General features: G+C 36.5%; 1 protein-coding gene across 1 annotated transcript in view; it reads right to left on the bottom strand.

Annotated features, from left to right (window-relative positions):
* The window catches only part of MDGA2 (MAM domain containing glycosylphosphatidylinositol anchor 2), an 849,851-nt gene that overhangs the window by 478,639 nt on the left and 348,458 nt on the right, over window positions 1-22,754 (bottom strand). The window contains exon 2 of the mRNA XM_090270100.1: window positions 1,319-1,458. Coding sequence (XP_090126226.1) covers window positions 1,319-1,458 — 140 coding nt within the window. The remainder of the gene's footprint in view (window positions 1-1,318; window positions 1,459-22,754) is intronic.

Below are 22,754 nucleotides of genomic sequence, written 5' to 3'. Positions count from 1 at the left end.
TCTATGTCAAGTTTTAACAATTATTGTTTATATTCTTACATGTTCAGGTTTGCAATTTTCTACCAAGTTTAATTATATTGGGTCAAATTTGTAGAAATCAATTTTATTAAGACAATTTATTCCTTAATCAATTTTCAGTTAATAGTAAATACTATAATTTGCAATTTTAGCCATTATAAAATATAATATTTTTAATCACTTTTCAATTTTTTTCTAGATTACTTTTATGGTTTTCCATATTACCAACATCATGAGTTTTATAAAACATATTTTACCATGCTTATTTTTATTTTTCTTCAGGATCAAATGATAGACATAACATTCTTGAGTATTAAGCATTAAGGAAGGCAAGAGAAAAAGAAGCTTAAAAACATGCGTCATGAAATCTCCACATTGCTCTTTTTAATTTAATTTATTAGTATGACATAGGTTTCAGGGGTATAGTTCTATAATACATCAGATGTACATTGTATTGTGCATTCACCACCCTGAGTCAAGTCTCCTTCCATCACCATTTATCCCCCTTTCCACATTGCTCTTTACTTTTCCCTATGCAGTTGTGTTATCTGGATTTTTTTCTGTAACACAAAAACTTAAAATATGTAACTCTCTACCAAATGAGATTTTCCATCATAGTGTTTGTATTTATTACTAATATGTATTTTCACTAGTTAGGTTAAATATGTGACAATAAAAATTGTCAATTCATGAATATAACATCCTGAATATTCTATATCTAAATTAAGTGTGTGCATTACAGATAAATGGCCTAACCCTTTCTTTCACTCCCACAAGCTTTTTCTTTGCTTATTGTTTCTTATTGTAGTACTCTTTGAAAGTCTCAATATCTGTTCCTGTTAATAAATTAGCTTTATAGGCTATAAATCATAACTCTGAGAATCTGAATACATATAGCGCCTACAAAGATTTGTTTTCCAAATTTTTCTATGTATATAATGACTGGGTGTAAGGAAAGTACATGTGACCTCATGCATCACACTTTTCAGAATAAATGCTTCCTCAACAGCAATTATGTCATCATGAAATCATGTTCCATATTCTAAAATAAACGAGTTGCCATATGAATTGTTATCTTACTAAGATATTTTTGTAGTTTTCTTTTTAACAGCTTCCTTAGAGGTGTCTTCTAAATTTCTCACCATAACGAAACAAAAATTTCTTTATTTTTTATCCACATGAATACTTCAAGGTTGAATGTTCAGCAGTCACTATCCTTTTACTTTATTACATCCCCTTTACTTGAATTTCACACACACACAAACTGAGAGATTTCCCCAATGTCACGGTTCAGACTCACCTGTGGACGTGGATGTCCAGTAACCAGACAGGTCAATTCTAGGGTTTCTCCTTCCCGTATAGTGTAGACTCTTTCAGAGTAGCGCTCCTCCTCAATGTTACAGGCCAAGCCTGAATGTACAATACGAACCGTGGGGGGAGCTGTTGAGTCAGGAAGAGAGACAAGACACATAAAAAGATAAGTAAACCATCTTCCCATGAGTCATCCTCAATGTAATAGCAATTTTTATTAGAATTTACCAGAGTCAAATCCATCAATCTTAACACTTTGAGAATCTCCAAGGGATTAAAAATTTTGCTAGACAGAAAGCTTGGAATTTATCTAACAGTCACCAATACATTCTGAATATGCAAGAGGGAATAGAGTGATGAGGGAAAACTAGTGATTCAGAAAGTCACCTTCATCACAAAGACACATGATAAAATTTGAGAAAGGAAGCAAGAGGTCCCTTCCATTCTTAAATGCAAATGTTAATAGAGTAAAGGATGTCGTCCAAATACTAGGTAGTACAAAAGGAGACCATTGGTACGAAAAAAAGGAATTTGAATTGAAGACTCTGTCATTTTTCTATTAATTTTATAAACCCTGTGGAGTAAATAGGGAAGCTAAGGAATGAAAAGATCTGATTATCAAGAATTTAACACTTACTTAGTTTTCAATATTTACAGACTCCTGTATTGATATGAGCAAAAGACGATCATTGAATTAAGCTACTAAGTCAATACATTATTGATGCCTAAATATAAAATCTTGATTCAAAAGAGGCATAGTTCTTAGTAAGCTGACCAATATGAATAATTTTCTCCTATTTCAATGCCACATGAGTCCATAAAACTTGACCAGTTCTCATTGATTCACACATCACTGGGAACCCACAACATGCAAAAGCTCTTCAGGTCATGACAAACTTAGATAACAAGATATTTCCTATCATCAAGAAGGTTACCATCATATACTACCTTCAAAATGGAGATTGTCCCCTTTTGTGAATGCAGTGTTTTTGTTTATAATATATTTGGGAGTGAAGGAGAAACTCATCTTAATTAAAAGCAAGTGGGAAGGCTATATATACCTACATGTAAAGGGCAGTAGTAATACCAATAATTTCCTGGTAGCAATCTCAACTTAAATGGCAGTATTATCATTAGAGGCTGTGATTGCTTACAAATTAATGCAGGCATGTTTGAAAATTTTATTTTAACTTTAAAAGGATCGTTAATTCTATAGAATTTGAAAGTAAACTTGGCGATTGTATGGCAGAAATACAATTATTTTATAAGTTTAACTTATGGAAAAATTTCTGGGAAAACCTGTGTTCTGAAAATTTAAAAATAAAAAAAATTCACTATGTAATACTTTGTTTTATATGATGGAAATTATAGAACAAATAGATTTAATCACAGTAAGGGGCATATTGTAATATTATTCTTCTCAGTTTCAAACAGAAACTGAAAGATAGAAAAGCTACTTATAAATAATAAAACAACTGGGAATTTTTACTTCTTTCTGGATACCCAAGTAGAGTACTGTTATACAACCCCCAAATTCAGAATTCCACTCTCCAATACCCCGCATAATATGACATGTAAAAACTTCCAACAATGTGATACGAATAAAGAGCATTTTTAGAACAGTAGTTCTTATATTCGGTATGCACAATAAACTCTCCAGGAACTTGTTTAAAATATAGATTGGGAAGTATATACAAAAACCTGTATGTGTGCAGAAAATGCCAGGAATCTGCATTTTCACCAAACATCCCAGATAATGACATAACAGTGTTGCTTAGATCAGATTATTAGAAATAATTTTTGGTGTCTTATAAATATTTGTTGATAAAGTAAAATACTTAAACATATAAAATATCCTTTTAATTGTTTCAAGTGACTAAACTTCATATTACGCATCATTTCATTAGTTTAAAAATTAAATGATGCTTAAGTAAATCAAATGTTTACTTTTTAATCAATAAAACCAATTTATCAAAGAAATTCTACCATGTCTTTGGACACTGTCTAGACATTGTAATAATTTGTTTAGTGTTATGACATTAGAAATTCTTATCTGCAGTGTTTCTCGGTGTTCTGATGTATTTCATACAATGTTTCCTACAAGCTATTTCCTACAGTGATCAAATTTAAACTTCAATTAAGACAAGTGATATTAAAGAGTAACATTTTAAAATAAATAGTGGCATACATATTGTAGAAGGTAACAAAGTGATGACAGTCAATATACACTTGCAAAATAGAAAATAGAAAATTGTTATGTTGAAAAAATAGATTCATTACCTTGAAATATGCTTGTGTGCCAAATTTAGCTTAATAAGTGATTGCCCACATGTTTATTAATAGATCTCATTATGTAGTAACATGACATCCTTTCCAGACTAATTTACACTGTTATTTTTGTTTTAATTTCAAGTCAATGAATAGTACTGCTATTTTTAAGATAAATCTTTCCAAAGAATCATTATGCAAATAAGAAGCTTATTTAAAACATTTAAATTATACAGTCAGCACATTGTGTTCATTTACAAGGGTTAATTTTATGCTATTTTCTTCTATATTTTAACACATTCTTAGAAAAGGTAATTGCCTATATACTGTAAGCATCCATGAGCCTACCACCTATTTTATAGGAAGCTGAAATATTTTCCCATAGTTTAAGTGTTGAAGATGTATTTTTCCTAGTGTGCATTAAAATATATGCTAAGTACTTCAGGTTGGGGAGAATGGGTAAAAAAAAGTGAAATGGATTAAGAAGAACCAATTGCCAGCTATAAAAATAGTCACAAGGATAGAAAGCACAGCATAGGGAATAAGTATTCCCTCACTTAACACAGGTATTACATTCTAGACCCTCCCGCGAAGTAGGAACCTTACATTTATTCTACATTCTTAAACCTACGTAACTTTAACAACATACGTATACAGTACCGCAAAATCCCGCAATATAGCAAAAAATTCGCGATAAATAATTAAATATAATTTTTTAAAAATCCCACGATACAGTGAGGCTGCGATAAGTGAACCATGTTATAGAGAGGGACTACTGCTATAATCAATAATACTGTAGTAACTAGGTATGGTGCCGGATGGTACTAGAATTATTGGGGTGATCACTTTGTAAGATATACAAATGTCTAATCACTATGTTGCACACCTCGCACTAATATAATATTGCATGTCAACTGTAACTGAAAAATAAGTTTAAAATGTTATATATATTCTATGCTCAGTACTTCAGCTGCTCAATGATAAGGTGAACATTTTGGAAGCTGCCATTAACTCATCTGTTCTGCAAAAAGCTCAATCTAAAAGGTCCTATAGCTTATCCAGGTCAATGTTCTTATTTCCACATTAAGGAAGTAAAGTTTGAGCACACTGAGAGGAAGCGGGGCTTGTCACCCCAAAATATGCCTTTTGGAATATTGATAATTTTAAGCCGGTTATTTTAAAGAAAAAATGACTCAGGAGAAACCACTGACCTTCTCTATAACTGCCTAAAGGACATTTGACAAGCCGCTCCAGAAAGGGAGCTATCATCATAGGTAACGACAGTGTAATATGCACCTGTGTGTGACTGACAGGGGGAAACCAGCAAGGCCCATTTGACCAAAGATTTCTCAGTGGTCCATTGATAAAGATGGCCCAGCAAACCTTTGTTTACCAAACTTTTGCTTTTGTATCTCCATGTGAATTGCCTCCTTCCTTTTGAAGTCACAAACCACCCCACCCCCTGCCCATACTTCTCCTTAGGTAGAGGTGGCATTTAAGCCTTAACTCCAGATCTATCCTAGGGTCTCATATGCATATGGAACCCCTATATGTACATATCTAATAAATTCGGTTATTATTCTTGGTAGTCTGTCTCATGTTGATTTGATTATTAATCTAGCTGAGTAATTTAGAAAGTTAGAAAGAAAATTTTATTTATTTTTTGCCCCGACAACATTGTGACCTGGCCACAGGTGCACAGCTAGTATGGCCTAAATGAGACCAGAACCAGTGGTCATTTGATCTTTTCACTACTTCATGTTGTGAAAACTATGTCTGATATAGTTAAATTAGAGTTCCAAATTACTCCCACACTAGACCAAGACTAGACTATAGGAATTAAAAGAAGATTGAGAAACTGTTCATGAAATAGTTACAGCACCATAACTAGATCAACAGTAAAAATAGTATAATTGGCCCTGGTTGGTGTGGCTCCATAGATTGAGCATCAAGCCTGCAAACCAAAGGGTCGCTGGTTCGCTTCCAAGTCAGTGTACATGCCTGGGTTGCAGGCCAGGTCCCCAGTTGAGGGTGTGCAAAAGACAACCACACATTGATGTTTCTTTCCCTCTTTTCTCCATTCCTTTCCATCTCTCTGAAAATAAATAAGTGAAATCTTTAAAAAACATAGTATAATTGCTCTAAACTTGACCAATGTAACATTATTCCAATTTACCATCCTGCCTCCAGTCACTGTCAAATCCATGAAATCTTACCACTGCCAAAATATTTTGGAATTTTTATTCTCTTCATGCCTTTTTTCTGCCTTAGAATCTATAATGTTTGCCAATGACATTTCAGAGTTCTTATCCCTCTAGATGGCATTCAGGTGCTCTGTAAAGGGTCCTATACTATCCAACCCAAAAGCCCACTTTGAAACATCAGCCCAACATCAGTGTAAAGGTAAAGAGCCCTGACATTTTCTAAATTTTTATTTATTTATTTATTTTAATTGTTATTCTATTACAGTTGTCCCATTTCCACCCCGCAGCTCTCCCCCACCCACCCACCCTTCCCCCACAGTCAATCCCCGCTCTGTTGTTCATGTTCATGGGTCATTTATACTAGTTCCTTGACTAACCCTTCCCATTCTTTCTCTCCTCTCCTTCTCCTCCTTCCTCTTTGTTTATGATGTTACCTCATCTATAATTATCAGACCAATATATAGACCCATATTCCTGACATCTTCTTGAATTACTTAGCAATGACTTTCTTTTCTTTTTCTCCAGGAGATATGTACTGCCCAGCTGTTCTCTTTTTCTTACCATTCTTACTTGATATTAGGTTAGTACCTTGCTAAGAGAAGCATCTTTTTTATTTTTTTGGCATCTGTCCCATATCACATAATTCAGAGCACAGAGTACGTATTTAGTAATTAACTTATCATTTGTTTTAGCAAATATCACTATTTGACACCAACCTCCTATTTCAGCAAAATAGCAACCATTGTGACACTGTATTTACTTTCTTTAAATATAAATGCAATATAAATGCAATTTGCAATACCATGTCTGAAGTAAGATGTATTTTATCTCCTGCCTTTTTGGAAAAAGCCTCAATTCATCATCCTAAAATTGAACTAAGGGTTATGATCTCCTTTGCCCTATAGAGTCAGCAATAAATTAAAATGTTAAAGTATTGCACGAGACCCATATTCATCCAAATTTGCTTGCAGTAAACCAAATCCCATTACATAAAATCTTTTTTAACACTAATCACATCAACCCCCTTTGAGTAAGCTGGTTTTAGGTTCAAGAGTTCAGCCTAAAAGGGCAAAAGAGAGACATTCTTTTATCTTGTTAGAATATACTTTTGAAAGTTAAACCTAATTCTGTCTGTCTTCTGTTGGAAAAAGAACACAAATAAATCATTTCCTAATGGCAACTACCAAGAGCATTTTCAGCCTTTCATTTCATATACAGACTTTAGGGCATATATTTATTGAGCGACTGCTATAGATCAGACACAAGGCTGTGTTCTGGGGACATGAACATTAATTAGTGCTATGAACTGTGCCTTCTAGCTTACAGCTTATTTGGTCTGTCCAATTTATTAAAAAACAAAAGAAAAACAAATTATTACAGTTGAACAGGATAGGTACGCTAGCAGAAGACAGTCACAGCACTGAAAGAGGACAAAGCAGAGCATGACTAAATCTGCATGGGGCTTTCCCGCACGTTTCACAAAGTCAGTGACATTTAATGTAGCACAGAAAGATGCATGTGATGGGAACAAAAGGAAAAGGACATTCCAGAGAGAAAAAACTGTGTTCAAAGGCATGTCTGTAAAAGACTGCCTGCAGTGTTTAGGAATTAACTACAGTAAAATGCAGACCATGTAGTTTATAATTTGTTCGGAACCTTGACACTCTCTCACCTTGTCATTATGTATCCAGACAGAGAGAGACTGCAGAGTCCTGGGAATGGAAATGAAAAGACCTACCTTAGAGATCTCGTTAGAGGGACTTGGTGTTAACTGAATGTGGGAATGAGGGAGAAAAACTTAAGATGCACCAAAGTTTATACTCTGGTTAACTATGTAAAAGACGATTTTTAAATAGAAGGTAATCTCTTAATTACTCACAAGTGGGAGAGGCTTGCTTATAAGGGGCTCTGAGACCAAATAATGAAGGGCTTTGTGAGAGTGAGGACTTAGAAATGAACTCTTTTTGAGGAAGAAGCTTTTTTCAGTAACAGGCACTGTCCCTGAAGCACACACTGTTATTTGCCAGTAAAAGGTTTAGTATTAGGAGTTTTCTTTCTTCTAAGATTCTAAGAGCTTTGTACTTTCATAAATGCCTCAAATAGCTGATCCAACTATTCTCTGGGAATTCAAGTTAAGAGTAAAATTTTGCCACTCCTCTACAGTAGATCAAGGTAACTTATGTTCTTGGTGCAGGTCACAGATCTCCTTGGATGGGTAGTGTGGAGAGGAGTTCTCACCAGACCCTTCTTAGAAATCCTGGTGAGGGAATCAGTAAACTACCCTGCACCAGTATCCCTCACACACTCTAGCTTCTGTGGAGAGAGACAGACAGAGACACAGAGACAGACAGAGACACAGAGATAGGGGACATCTCACATCTTACTGCTCTGCCATGGCCAGAGATAATAGAGTTGTCATTGTTATATAACAACATTCTGTTAGCGGTCATTCAGTTTTGCATGTAAAACAGACATAACAATTATCACATTTCCTCCCATTGCTCTATTGGTTTAGGTGATTACATGCCCTCATAAAATACTTTTCAATTTCCTTTTTAAAAAGATCTTATTTATTTTATTGTTAGAGAGTGGATAAGGGAGGGAGAAAGACAGGGAGAGAAACATCGATATGAGGAAGAAAAATCAATTGGTTGGTTGCCTCTTGAATGTGACCCAACTGGGGGCTGAACCCACAACCCAGGTATGTGCTCTGACCCAGAATTGAACCCGTGAACTTTTATTTTGCGGGATGACACACAGCCACCTGAGCCACACCAGCCATGGCCACCTCTCAGTTTTCTACATCTTACATTTAGCTAACTGGTATTGGCAATAATTAGTTTCTCTTGCTTATGTCACAATTTTTAATATAGCACATGTGTTCAGTGCTTCTTTTTAAATTTTTATTGCTATTCTATTACAATTGTCCCAATTCCCTCCCCTTTGCCTTCCTCTATCTCCCACTCCACAGTCAATTCCCACATTTGTCCGTGTCCACGGTTCATTCATACATGCTCTCTAACTAGTCCCTTCCCCTTCTTTCCACCATTATTCTCATTCCCCATGCCCTCTGTTCACTGTCAGTCAGTTCCATGTTTCCATGCCTGTGTTCTATTTTGTTTGTTAGTTTATTTTGTTCATTAGACTCCTCTTATAGGTGAGAGCATATAGTATTTACCTTTCACTGACTGGCTTATTTCGCTAAGCATAATACTCTCCAGTTCCATCCATGTTGTCACAAATGGTAGGAGTTCCTTCTTTCTTTCTGCTACATAGTATTCCATTGTTTAAATGTACCACAGTTCTTTGATCCACTCATCTACAACTGGGCACTTAGGCTGTTTCCTGCACTTGGCTATTGTAAATAGTGCTGCTATGAACATAGGGGAGCATAAGTTCTTTTGAATTGGTGATTTGGGATTCTTAAGGTATATTTCTGTAGGCAGTGAAATCACTGGGTCAGAAGGCAATTCCATTTTTAATTTTTTGAGGAAATTATATACTGCAACACAGTCATCATAGGAGATTTTAACATCCCACTGTCAACAATGAATAGATCTTCCAAACAAGGATATTGTTGCATTAAATGACACTCTAGATCACATGGACTTAATTGATATATACAGAACCTTCCACATTATTTTTGAACGCATTCAAAATATACATTGTTTTTGAATGCATATAGAACATTTTCAAAGACAGATTACATGGTAGGAAGCAAAATGAGCCTCAATAAATTCAAGAAAATTGAAATAATATTAAGCATCTTCTCAGATCAGAATGGCTTAAAATTAGAAACTAACTTCAAGGAAAAACTCAAAAACACCCAAATACATGAAGACAGAATGCCATGTTATTAAATGATGAATGGGTTAACAAGGAGATCAAGGAAGAAATCAAAAAGTATCTGGAAACAAATAAAAATGAACACACAACATTCCAAAACCTATGGGACACAGTGAAGGCAGTCCTGAAGGGAAGTTCATAGCAATACAGGCCTATCTAAAGGAGACAGAAAAATCTCAAAGTAGCAACTTAACCCTACATTGATAAGAACTAGAGGAACAACAACAAGCAAAGCCCAGAGCAAGTAGAAGGAAAAAAATAATCCAGATCAGAGCAGAATTAAATGACATAGGGACTAAAAGAACAATTCAAAGAATCAATAAAACCAAAAGTTGATTCTCTGAAAGATAAACAAAAATGACAAACCTTTAATCAGACTAACCAAGAAAAAGAGAGGACCCAAATAAATAAAATCAGAAATGAAAGAGGAGAAGTTACAGCTAATATCACAGAAATACAAAGGAGTATAAGAAATTACTATGAACAACTATATGCCAAGAAATTGGAAAACCTGGGTGAAATGGAAAAATCTCTAGAAACATACAATCTTCCAAAACTGAATGAAGAAGAAGCAGAAAGCCTGAATAGGCTGATAACAACTAGTGAAAGTGAAACAGTAATAAAAAAAATCTCGGCACATAAAAGCCCCAGACCAGATGGTTTCAAAGGTGAATTTTACCAAACGTTTGAAGAACTAACTCCTATCCTTCTCAATCTACTGTATTACAAAAAATTCAAGAAGAGGGAAGACTCCCAAACTCTTTTTACGAGGTCAGTACCATCTTAATTCCAAAACCAGGGCTTCTAAAGGATGATGTCTTCCATTCTTTTTACTCTCTGTCTTTCCAATGTGAATTACTAGTTTAAAATACTGTGTTTATCTTCTCCTCCCTCCCCTTTCCAGAATGACCTAGTTTTACTGTTCAATTTATTATTGTTTTTAAAGGCCTCATCCATAATATTGCTCTTGTTGTTGACAAATTATTTGCCTAATATCTCTGTCCTTATACCCATTATATACAAACTCAGGTAGAAAAGAGGAGACTATGAAAATTTGAGAGACAAGAAAAAGAATTCAGTTTTAGATGCTGACGGTGATCTGACCAACAATTGACAAGTTTTTGCTGGACATAAAGATTTAGAGCTTTTAAATGACAGTGGAAATACACAACAACCTCTAAAATACAACATTTAGAGCACAGAATGAGAAATTAAGAGGATAATGACAGGACCAAGAAAAATATAAAATATTAATACAGAGGGAGAGGCCAAGAAGTGATACTTAGTATGATTATAAAGTCAGACATGTAGAAGGAAAACAGAAAATGTGGTGCTTTAAAAGTTGCACAGAGATGCTCAGGCATGGTGAAATGTCTGAGTAGCACTTAACTACAGAGTTGTCAGTTAGGAACACAGAACAAAGGCCATTCCCTTTGACAATCAAGACGGCATTGGTGAATTTTGAGTGATATATGGTTGTAGAGCATGAGGTCAAAAGTGAATAAAGTGAGGTTTGTGAAAGGGAGAAAAGAGACTTAATAGGTCAAACCAAGATTAAGGCAAAAAGTAGAGTGCTATCGAGGTTTACCAATGTGTAAAGAGAAATAGTAAGTATAAAACTGAATATGTTAGCAATATTATACACTATCTCAGAACTGCAAAAAATAATTCCTTACATTCTAAAAAACAAACCATAACATTTGTATTTCCAACCTACTTGTAACTTTTTATCAATACTAAATTATTTTCCTGGTATCCTGCCATCATTTCTTTTTAAATAAACTTCCCTAAAATCTCACTTTCTATTCTTTTGTTTTCTATTAGTTTACTCTTTTACAAGTTAAACTTTGTCAGCTTCTGTACCACATATGCAGAAATCGCTCAAAACTGTCTAATTTCTTTTATAAACAAAGTCAATCAAGGTTAGTCTCCACAGCATATAAATGTTTAATCTCTCCCATATTAAAAAATGGAGACAAAACAACATTTATCTCCCCATCAACAAGCCTAGTCTTATCTCTACTTTACAGTCTGTGATTAGAAATAATGGTACACTTCTGCACCTGAGTTGTAATCCTCAGTCCACAGCAGTTCTGGTTTCTGCCCTATCATATATATGTTAAGAAAGTAACAGGAAGGTAGAAAAATAAGTCACTTTGATAAGCTACTAATTTTTTGTCATTATTTTAATCTCTTAACTCTCCTTCAGTCTTAGTTTAACAGCCTCCCCTTCCATGCAGCTATAATGAACTTTTCAAATTATACACTCACTCTACATTTAAAACAATATAGGCTACTAGAGCTGACCCTTGAACAACATGGGTTTCAACAATGCAAGTCCACCTACTTTGTAAATAAATAAAGTTGGCCCTTTATATCTATGGGTTTTGCATTCAGAGGTCCAAATGCTTTGAAACTGCAAACAGTATTTTTGCATTCTCAACTGCAGATGGAGAACAGTATACTGTTTTTTATCTGCAGATGGTTGAATCTGCAGATGAGAAAGACCTACTGTAGTTAAGCTTTTTGGGAGTCAAGTTATATCTGCATTTTCAGCCATGTGAGTGATGGGGGGAGATGTCAGCTGTTCTAGCCCAATTATTCAAGGGTCAACTTATTACATCTGGGTGTTATACTTAAAATCATGAAATATAAACACATTTCCAAATATTCACATAAGCAAACTATTCAATTTTTATGTCTATTCCAATAATTTCCTTTTAAAAATCACTTAAAATCCTTCTGTCATTGTCATTTTAATCCTGAATAGGACAATATCCTAAAACACAAACAATATATAGATTATTTTAAATCAGCTTTTAGCTCATTTGAGTTGTTTGCTACCATTGCTCATTTTAAATTCACTATGATCTCAGCATTGACATAAACTTATCTCTCCACCCCTCCTCCCTCCAGTCCCCATACTTGGTTACCACTGTATTTCTGTCCACTGAAGAGAAATAATGTTTTATTTTTAATTTGATGAGCTATAAAACGAAAATGCTAAGATTCTCTTGATTTCTCTGGATTTAATCAAAAGAGATATCTATCTCATATGACTTTGGTGAAAGCTCTGAAGATGAAAGGTTTTAAATATTTTTTTATATTTCCTCAGCATATGGTGAGCTTCATTGTTATAAATTAATTGAGCTGCCCTGAGACTCTACAAAGCCCAAAGTAAGGTAAGAAAATTAAACCCTGAAGCCACTAGCTTTAGAAAGCAGCTATTACTGTTTCCTAAATAACAGAAGTTGACATGATTTTTTAGATTAGTGTTAGACAACAATTTAAAACAAAGAGTTTAATTTTCTTCTTTTATTTATTTATTTTAGAGAAAGGAAGGGAGGGAGAGAAACATTGAAGTGTGAGAGAAAGATTAATAGGTTGTCTCTCACACACCCCCAACCAGGGACCTGGCCCACAACCCAGGCATGTGCCCTGACCAGGAATAAAACCAGTAGCCATTTGGTTTGTGGATGATGCCCAACCCACTGAGCCACTCCAATCAGAGTTTGTTAATTTAAACTGAAGCTATCTGTTTATGTGAAATAGACATTATTTAACATAACAGAAAGTTTTTCATCAAAAGAAAATGACATCCACTAACAATGTAATTATGTTCATAAGAATACAAAGATAAGATCCAAAATGGAGGCAGAGTAGGTGGAAGTTACATTAACTCCCTCCCAGGACCAAACTGGAATTACAACTAAATTATAGAAAAAAATAATCCTGAATAACCAACTGAAGACTAGCTGGAGAGAAGTCTTATAAGCAAAAACATACAGAAGAAACCACATCACCACATCAAGAGTGGTAGGAAGTGCAGAGACATGAAAGGGCTGGCTTGTCTATCATGGGCAGTACCTGAAGTTCCAGAGGGATATTTCAGCAGCTGGGGGCTTCCCCCTGAGAAGCATAGGATATAAACTCCAAGCCGGGATCCCCAGTCTAGAGCACCAGGACTGGGAAAAGTGCCCACATAACATCTGGCTATGAAAAGCAGTGGGGTTTCTGTCTGCCAGGAAGATATGCCTGGAGATACAGGCACCCTCTTAAAGGGCCAACACACAAAATTTTGTTTGCAGCCAATTACCCTGGGCTTGGGCTAAGGGTGTGCAGAGAAGACTAGAACCACGGGATGAGAGTCTGGAGTTGGAGGATAAAGGAAGAGAGCTGAAGGGTCAGCCATCAGGATCCCTATGCTCAGTCATTCCGCATACTGAAAAAGCCATTTTTTTCCTGAGCAGAGCACACCCCTCAAATCAGCATCAGCCTGAGGATAAGCAATAGCCGCCCCCCCCCCCCCCACAGGAATTACTCTTGCTCACCCTGTCAAGCTTAAGCCCTACTGAGAATTACAGCCCTAGGCTCTATCAGTGATTCAGCCTGACAGACAGACTAATGGGGAGATGAATCTCTGGGTCCTCTGAGACTTTAGCTGACCCCTCCCCAAGGCCAAAGGCTGGTAAAAGCCAGCCTTAGTGTGTAGCTAGGTTCTTTTTGCACACAACCAAGCCCAGTAGAGGAGGCCACAAGCTGTGAATTGCTGATAGCTCTGAATAGGTTTCCCATGGCTAGGCACAGGCCTGGACAAGAGTCTTTGCAGATCTGCCTAATATGTAGAAACAAATGTAAAGAGGCAACCAAAATTGGAAGAAAAGGAACAGGCTCCAGATGAAAGAGCAAAAGAAGTCTCCAGAAAAAGAGTTAAATGAAATGGAGGTAAGCAATTTATTAGGCATAGGCTACAAAGTAATGATTATAAGGATGCTCAACAGCATGAAAAATTACATAGAAACCATAAAAAGGGCTAGTCAATAGTCAAAAGTTCAATATCTAAAATAAATAATACACTGGCAGGAGTAAAATGAGTGTTAGATCAAGCAGAGGATTGAATCAGTGATTCAGAAGACAAGGTAGAAAAAAAAAACAATCATAGGAATGAAAAGAAAAAATTTTTTTTTAATGAGGATAGTTTGAGGGGCCTTTATGATAAATTAAGCATAACAATATATGCATCATAGGGAATGCCTGAAGGAGAAGAGAGAGTGAAAAGGATCAAAAACCTATTTGAGGAAATAATGACCAAAAACTTCCTACCCTGGTGAAGAAAAAGATACACAACTCCAGGAAGTGCAGAGAGTCCCAAACATAATGGATCTAAAGAAGCTCACATTAAGAAATTTCAGGACTTCCGGCCGGGATGGAGGTGTAGGCGGACAAGCTGTGACACCCTCCGCAGCTGGGAGGAAATGCAGCTACCTTGGGTCTAGAAGCAGCCAGAGGTTTTGGAGGGTCGGGCTGCATGGAGATCCAGCAGATAGAGATGTGGAGGAAAGATGCTCGTCTGGATTGGGGGAGGGGGGGAGCGGAGCCTGAGTAGAGAGAACGCAATTTGGTGGCGGCTGCAGCAGCAGCGGGGTCTGGCTGGTGGAAAGCAAGCGCAGTTGCACATTTTGAGGTTGGGAGGTATGCCTGGGGAGTGTTCCCAGCTCCTTGCCAGCTCTAGCGGCTTGGCTTGTGGTCCCAGAACCAGGGAGGGTCGGGCCTCATTGCTTCTGGCTGTGCGGACCAGTGGGGTTTGGGGTGGAGGTGGAGATTGCCGGTCTCTCAGCATAGTCCACTTATTTTGAGGGCCCCATGGTCCTGCAGCATCCACGGACCCACCCACTCTGGTGACTCGACGACGGCCAGGGTGGCAGCTGGAGGGGCACTGGTCCAGTGCAGAGGTGGAAGAGCTGCCTGGGGAAGGTTGCGAGTGCTGGGCAGGAGGCATTGTTCCCTCTCGGACCCCTCCTCCACATACAGTGCCACAACGTGGTGAAACAGGTCGGCATGTACTCACAGATCCCTAATGCTCTGCCCCTTACAACATAACAACAGGAGCGACAGCTCTACCTGGGACGTGGAGGCAAACAAACACAGATACCTGTCAGAATGAGGAGACAGAGAAGTATGGCCCAAAAGGGGAAACAGATCAAGTTCCAGTGGGAGAACTAAGCAATGAGGAGATAGCTAACCTAACAGATGCAGAATTCAAAACACTGGTGATAAAGATGCTCACAGGCTTGACAGATATGCTTGAGTACGGCAAACACACAAGGGAAGAAGTTAAGGCTATGCTAAATGAAACAAGGAAAATCCACACAAAACCAATGGTGAAGGGAAGGAAACCAGGGTTCAAATAAATGATTTGGAACATAAGAAAGAAAAAAACCAGTTAACCAGTGCAGAATGAGGAAGCAAGAATTGAAGAAAATGAGGAAAACTTCCCAAATTTTGTGAAGGAGATGGACATACAGGTCCGGGAAGCACGGAAGGTCCCAGGCAAACTGGACCCAGAGGGGACCACACCTGGATGCATCATGACTGAGATGCCAAAGGTGAAAGATAAAGACAGAGTCCTGGGGGCAGCAAGAGAGAGGCAGAGAGTTGCCTACGGGGGGAAGGAGTGCGGGGGGGTGCAGGGTGCCTATATGACTATCAGCTGATTTCTCAGAGGACATTTTGCAGGCAGGAAGGGACTGGCAAGCAGTATTCAATGTGATGAAAGACAACCTGCAACCAGGACTACTCTATCCAGCAAGGCTATCATTTGGAATGGAAGGACAGATGAAGTGCTTCCCAGACAAGGTAAAGCTAAAGGAGCTCATCATCACCAAGCCATTACTATATGAACTATCAAAGGGACTTACTTAAGAAAAAAAAGATCAAAACTATGAACACTAAAATGACAATAAACTCACAACTATCAACAACTGAATCTAAAAAATAAAAACAAAATCCAACTAAGCAAACCAGAATAGGAACAGAATCATAGGTATGGAGATCATTTGGAGGGTTATCAGCTGTGAGGGGGAAAGGGGAGAAATGGGGAAACGGTGCAGGAATTAAGAAGCATAATTGTTTGGTACAAAATAGACAGGGGGAAGTTAAGAATAATATAGGAAAGGGTGAAGCCAGAGAACTTATATGCAGGACCCATGGACATGAACTAAGGGGGTGGGATTGCTGGACGGAAGGGGGGTACTGGGCTGAGGGGAGCAAAGGGGGAAAAGTTGGAACTACTGTAACAACATGATCAATAAAATATACTTGTAAAAAATTTCATAATTAAATTGGCAAAACTTAAATAAAAACAGAAAATCTTAAAAAGCCACAAGTGAATATAATAGTTACCTACAAGGGAACTCCCCTAACATTGTCGTCTGATTTCTCAACAGAAACATTTCAGGTCAGAAGGGACTAGCATGAAATGTTCAAAATGAATAAAAGGAAGGACCTACAATCAAGGTTACTTTACGCAGCAAGGCTATTATTTAAGATTGAAGGAGAAATGAAGAGCTTCCCAGAAATGAAAAGCTAAAGGAGTTTGTTAACATCAAACAAGTACCACAACAAATGTTAAAGAATTTGCTTTAAGTAAAGAATAAAGAAAAGAAAAACAGAGGAAAATAAGTTGAAAAATGAAATGATAATAAATATGTATCAATCAATAATAATTTTAAATGTAAAAGGCTTAAATGCTCCACTCAAAAGACATAGGGTAGCTGAAAGGATAAGAAAACAAGAACTATATATGCTGTCTTCAAGAGACCATCCATAGAATGAAAGGTATACACACAAAAAAAGCAAAGGAATGGAAAAAGATATTTCATGCAAACGGATAGCAAAAAAATCTGGGATAGCAATACTCATATCTGACAAAATAAGACTTTAAAACCAAGGATATAATAGGAGACAAAGATGAACACTGCATAATGATAAAGGGAGCAATCCAACAAGAAGATATAACTCTAGTAAACATTTATGCACCCAACATAAGAGTACCTAAATGTTTTATAGAGCAAAACTTGATGGACATCAAGAAAGAGATAATAGTCAAGGATTTTAACACCAAATTGAGTTCAATGGAAGATATTCCAGACAGAAAATCAACAAGAAGATTCTGGCCTTAAGTGACACACTAGATCAAATAGATTTAATTGAAATCTTCAGAGCATTTCATCCCCAAACAGCAGAATATACACTCTTTTCAAGTGTACATGGAATTTTTTCTAGGACAGACCACTTGTTAGGATAAAAAAAAAAAAAAAATCTAAATAAATTTAAGAAAACTAAAATTACATCTGACCATAATGCTAAGAAACTAGAAGTCAATCATAATAATAACACTGAAAAACATGCAAAGACATGGAAGCTAAATACCATGTTATTAAACAATGAGTGGGTCAACAATGAGATCAGGAAGAAATCAAAAGATATCTTGAAACAAATGAAGATGAGAACACTCCAACCCCAAATCTGAGGGACATGGGGAAAACAATCCTAACAGGGGAAATTTATGGCCTTACAGGCCTGTTTCAAGAAACCAGAAAAATCTCAAATGAACACTCTAACTTTACACTTATAAGAACTAGAGAAAGAACAACAAACAAAGCCCATAAATGAGAAGAGATGAAATAATAAAGATAAAAGTAGAACTAAATGCCATAGAAACTAAAAAACCAATATAAAAGAACAATAAATCCAAGAGCTGGTTCTCTGAAAGATAAACAAGATTGACAAACATCTAAGCAGATGCATGAAGAAGAAAAGAGAAAGGAACCAAATAAATAAGATCAGAAATGATGTGGAGAAGTAGCAACTAACACCAAGGAAATACAATGTATTGTAAGAAAATATTTTGAACAACTACCTGCCATAAAATTGAATAACCTGAAAAAAAATGGATAAATTCCTAGAAATATGCAATCTTCCAAAACTAAATCAAGAAGAATCAAAGAATCTGAATAGACAGATTACAACTAGTGAAATTGAAGCAGTAATCAAAAAACTCCAAACAAACAAAAGCCCTGGACAAGATGGCTTAAGAAGTGAGTTTTACCAAACATTTTGAGAACTAATAACCCTCCTTCTAAAAAAATTCAAGAGGAAGGAAGACTCCCAAGGTCACTTAAGAGGCCAGTATTATTCTAATTCCAACGCAAGATAAAGAAAGATAATTATACTGCAATGCATCAACAAGCTCATACCATGACCAAGTCATATGTGTTCTAGGATGCAAGGTTGGTACGATATTCACAAATTGATAAACATGATGCACCACATAAACAAAAAGAAGGATAAAAAACACATGAAAATATTAATAGATGCAGAGAAAACATTTGATAAATCCAGCACCTATATATAATAACAACTGTCAGCAAAGTGGAAATAGAGGGAATGTACCCAAACATAATTAAGGTCATATATGACAAAACCCACTATCAGCATCAAAAACTACAAGCACTCCCCTTAAGATCAGAGACAAGACAAGGATTTCCACTTTCACTCTTTTATTCAAATAGTACTGGAAATCCTAACCAAAGCAATCAGATAATATGAAGAAATAAAAGGCATCCAAATTGGAAGGGAAGAAGTAAAACTGTCATGATCTGCAGATGACATGATACTTATATAGAGTACCCTAATGATTCTACCAAGAAACTACTAATATTGATAAACAATTTCAGTAAAGTAGCAGGATACAAAGTTAATATCCATAAATCAGTTGTATATTTATAAGCCAAAAATGAACTATCAGAAAGGAAAATTAAGAAAACAACCCCATTCACAATTGCTTAAAAAAATAAAGTACCTAGGAATAAATTTAATCAAGAATGTAAAAGAACTGTACTTGGAAATTTATAAGACACTGAAGAAAGAAATTTAATAAGATACAAATAAGTGGAAACATATACCTTGTTGATGGATAGGAAAAATTAATATAATTACAATGTCTATACTACCCAAAGCAATCTATATATTCAATGGAATCCCTTTCAAGTAATCAATGACATATTTCACAGAACTATAACAAATATGAGGTCTGTATGGAAAAACTCCAGCCATTGATAATATAACAGGCATGGTTTGCATGACATCAATGTAACCTGGCAATGAAGGAGAGTGGACTGGAATGCACATGCGTGAACAATGATAACTTCATTCTCCTGGTCTGTCGGGGGCGGTATATGCCATTGAGTGAGCGTGGCCTCACATTCATAATGACCAAGCGAAGAGAGCAACAAATCTGCATCAAATTTTGCATTAAGCTTGAATATTCCTCCATGGAAGATATTCAGATGTTTCAGAAGGCATTTGGGAATGATACGATGAGTGCAGCACAAATAAGGGTGGGGCATAAATGCTACAAAGATTGTTGAGAATCTGTTGAAAGTGATCCACATTCTGGAAGGCCTGCAACAAGCAGAACACCTGAGAATGCTGAATGTTGTACAGGCTGCAATCCACAAACATCAGTGACTAAAGTGTGAGAACTAGAGGTTGATCTGAGGATTCCCAAAACTACTGTGTTCATGATTTTGATACAGGATCCTGTCAGAAAACATGTCACAGCAAAATCTGTTCCACAGCTTCTGCTACCACAGCAGAAGGAACATTGTGCTGCAGTTGCTAATGGTTAGGTTCAAAATGCTACCAATGAACCAGGTTTCCTCAAGAAGCACATAACTGGAGATCAAAGGTGGGTCTATGGCTGTGATTGAGAAATGAAGTCCCAGTCATCCAAATGGAAGTCACCTGGTTCTTCACACCTGAAGAAGGTGCAGTAAAGTCACAGAAAGATGAAGACCATGTTAACTGTGTTCTTTGATTGGGAAAGTGTTGTCCAACACAGTATGCCCCTCCAACCAAACAATAAGGAGTATTATCTCAATGTTCTTCATTAGTTGAAAAATGTAAGGTGATGCAAATGGCCGCAGCTATGGGCAACTGGTTTTTGGCAGCTTCGTGACCACTACACATCTTCTCATGCATATTTTGCGCAGAGTTTTTTGGCAAAACATCAGATCACCCAGGTGACTCAGCCTCCCCACAGCCCATTTTTGGCACCATTAGTCTTTTCTAAAACTAAAATCACCTTTGAAAAGGCAGAGATTTCAGACCATCACTGAGATGGAAGAAAATACAATGGGGCAGCTGATGGTGATTCCAATAAAGGATTTTGCAGAGTGTTTTGAACAATGGAAGAGAAGCTGGGAGAACTGTGTGAGGTCCTAAGGTGCCTACTTGGAAGGAGACTGAGGCATCATTGTCTTAAGTGCCATGTTTCTTGTATCTTGTATTTTCTTCAATAAAAGTCTTTTTTTCATATTACATGGCTGGATACTTTCTGGACAGACCTTGTATTCCAAAAATTTGTATGGAACCCTGATAGACACTGACTAGCAACAATGATCCTGAGAAAGAAGGACAAAGTTGGAGGACTCACACTACCTAATATCAAACTATACTCTAAGGCTATAGTAATCAAACAGCATGGTACTGGCATAAAAACAGATACATATATCAATGGAACAGAATATAGAGCCCAGAAATAAACCCACACCCTTATAGTCAATTAATATTTGTCAGAGAGGCAAAATAATACAATGTGCTATTGATAGTTTATTCAATAAATAGTGTTAGTAAAATTTTAAAAGATACATGCAGAAAAATAAACTCGACCAACTTCTTACACCATGCAAAGAATACATTTAAAATGGGTTAAAGACTTAAATGTGAGACCTGAAACCATTAAAATCTAAGAAGAAAACTAGGCAGTAAAATCTCATACATTGCTTGTAGTAATATTTTTTTTCTGGTATATCTCCTCAGGCAAGGGAAACTAAAAAAAAAAGGGTTAAAAATAAAAGGGACTACATCAAACTAAAAAGTTTTTGCATAACAAAGAAAACCATCAATGAAATAAAAAGACATCTCATGCAATAGGATAAAATATTCGTCAACACTATCAAAAATTTATAAAGAACTTACAACACAAAATCCTAATTTTGAGGAACATAAGCATCCTTATGTTCATTGCCGTGTTATCTACAGTCACCAAAATATGGAAGTAGCCCAAGTGTTCATCAGTAGATGAGTGTATAAGACAACTATGAGACATTTATACAATGGGATACTACTAGCCATAAGGGGGGAAAAAAGGAAAAGAAGAACATTTTACCCTTTGCAACAGCATGGATGCACCTGGAGAACATTATGCTAAGTGAAATATGCCAGTCAGAGAAAGATGATTTCACTCCTGTGTGGGATCTAATGAAAAAACTGAACTAACAAGGAAAATGGGGATGGACTCAGATGGAGAGCAGGATGACAGCTAGTGGGAGACAGGAGGTCAGGGAGGGAGGGGTTGAGCTAAAAGGAAAAAGGACTCATAGACATGGACAACAGTGTGGTGATTGCTGGGGGATGGGGGTACAAGGGGGCTAAATGGAAATAGAAAAAATACAATAAAGATTAAATAAAAAATAAACAAATTAACATAAAAAATAAAAATTTCAACACACAAAAATAATCTACTTTAAAAATGGGGAAAGAATCTGAATAAACATTTCTCCAAACACAACAAATAGATGGCTAATAGACCTACAAAAAGATGCTCAACATCACTACCCATCAAAGAGATGAAAATTAAAACCACAATGAGATACTACTTTACATCTGTCAGAATGACTATCAGCAATAAATCAAAAACCAACAAGTGCTGTTGAGGATACAGAGAAAGGGGAATCCTTTTGCACTATTGGTGACCATGCAGATTGGTGAAGCAACTGTGGAAAGCAGTATGGAATTCTCTCAAAAAATTAAAAATGGATCTGCGTTATGACCTAGTAATTCCACTTCTGGGATTTTATCCAAAAAACTGGAAATGTCTGTTGCAGTATTATTAACAATAGCCAAGATCTGGAAGCAGCCCAAGTGTCCATCACTAGATGAGTGGATAAAACAACTGTGCTACATTTACATAATGGAATACTACTCAGCCATAAAAAAAAGAAAAAAAATTTACCCCTTGCAACAGCATGGAGGGACCTGGAGACAGGATGCTAAGTGAAATAAGCCAATCAGAGAAAGGCAAATACCATATGATTTCACTAATGTAGAATGTAATGAACAAACTGAACTCAGAAGGAAAATAGAGACAGACTCAGAGATCAGTCTGACAGCTCTGGGATGTTGTGGGGTCTGGAGGTTCAGGGATCAAGCAAAAAAGAAAAAGAACTCATGGACAGGGACAACAGTGTGGTGATTATTGTT

This window comes from Furipterus horrens, unplaced genomic scaffold (genome assembly GCF_987537825.1).
Source record: "Furipterus horrens unplaced genomic scaffold, mFurHor1.1.pri manual_scaffold_3, whole genome shotgun sequence".
Classification (NCBI taxonomy): Eukaryota; Metazoa; Chordata; class Mammalia; order Chiroptera; family Furipteridae; genus Furipterus; species Furipterus horrens.
The sequence above is the reverse complement of the archived record's forward strand: the minus strand, read 5'-3'. Positions and strand labels throughout refer to the sequence as shown.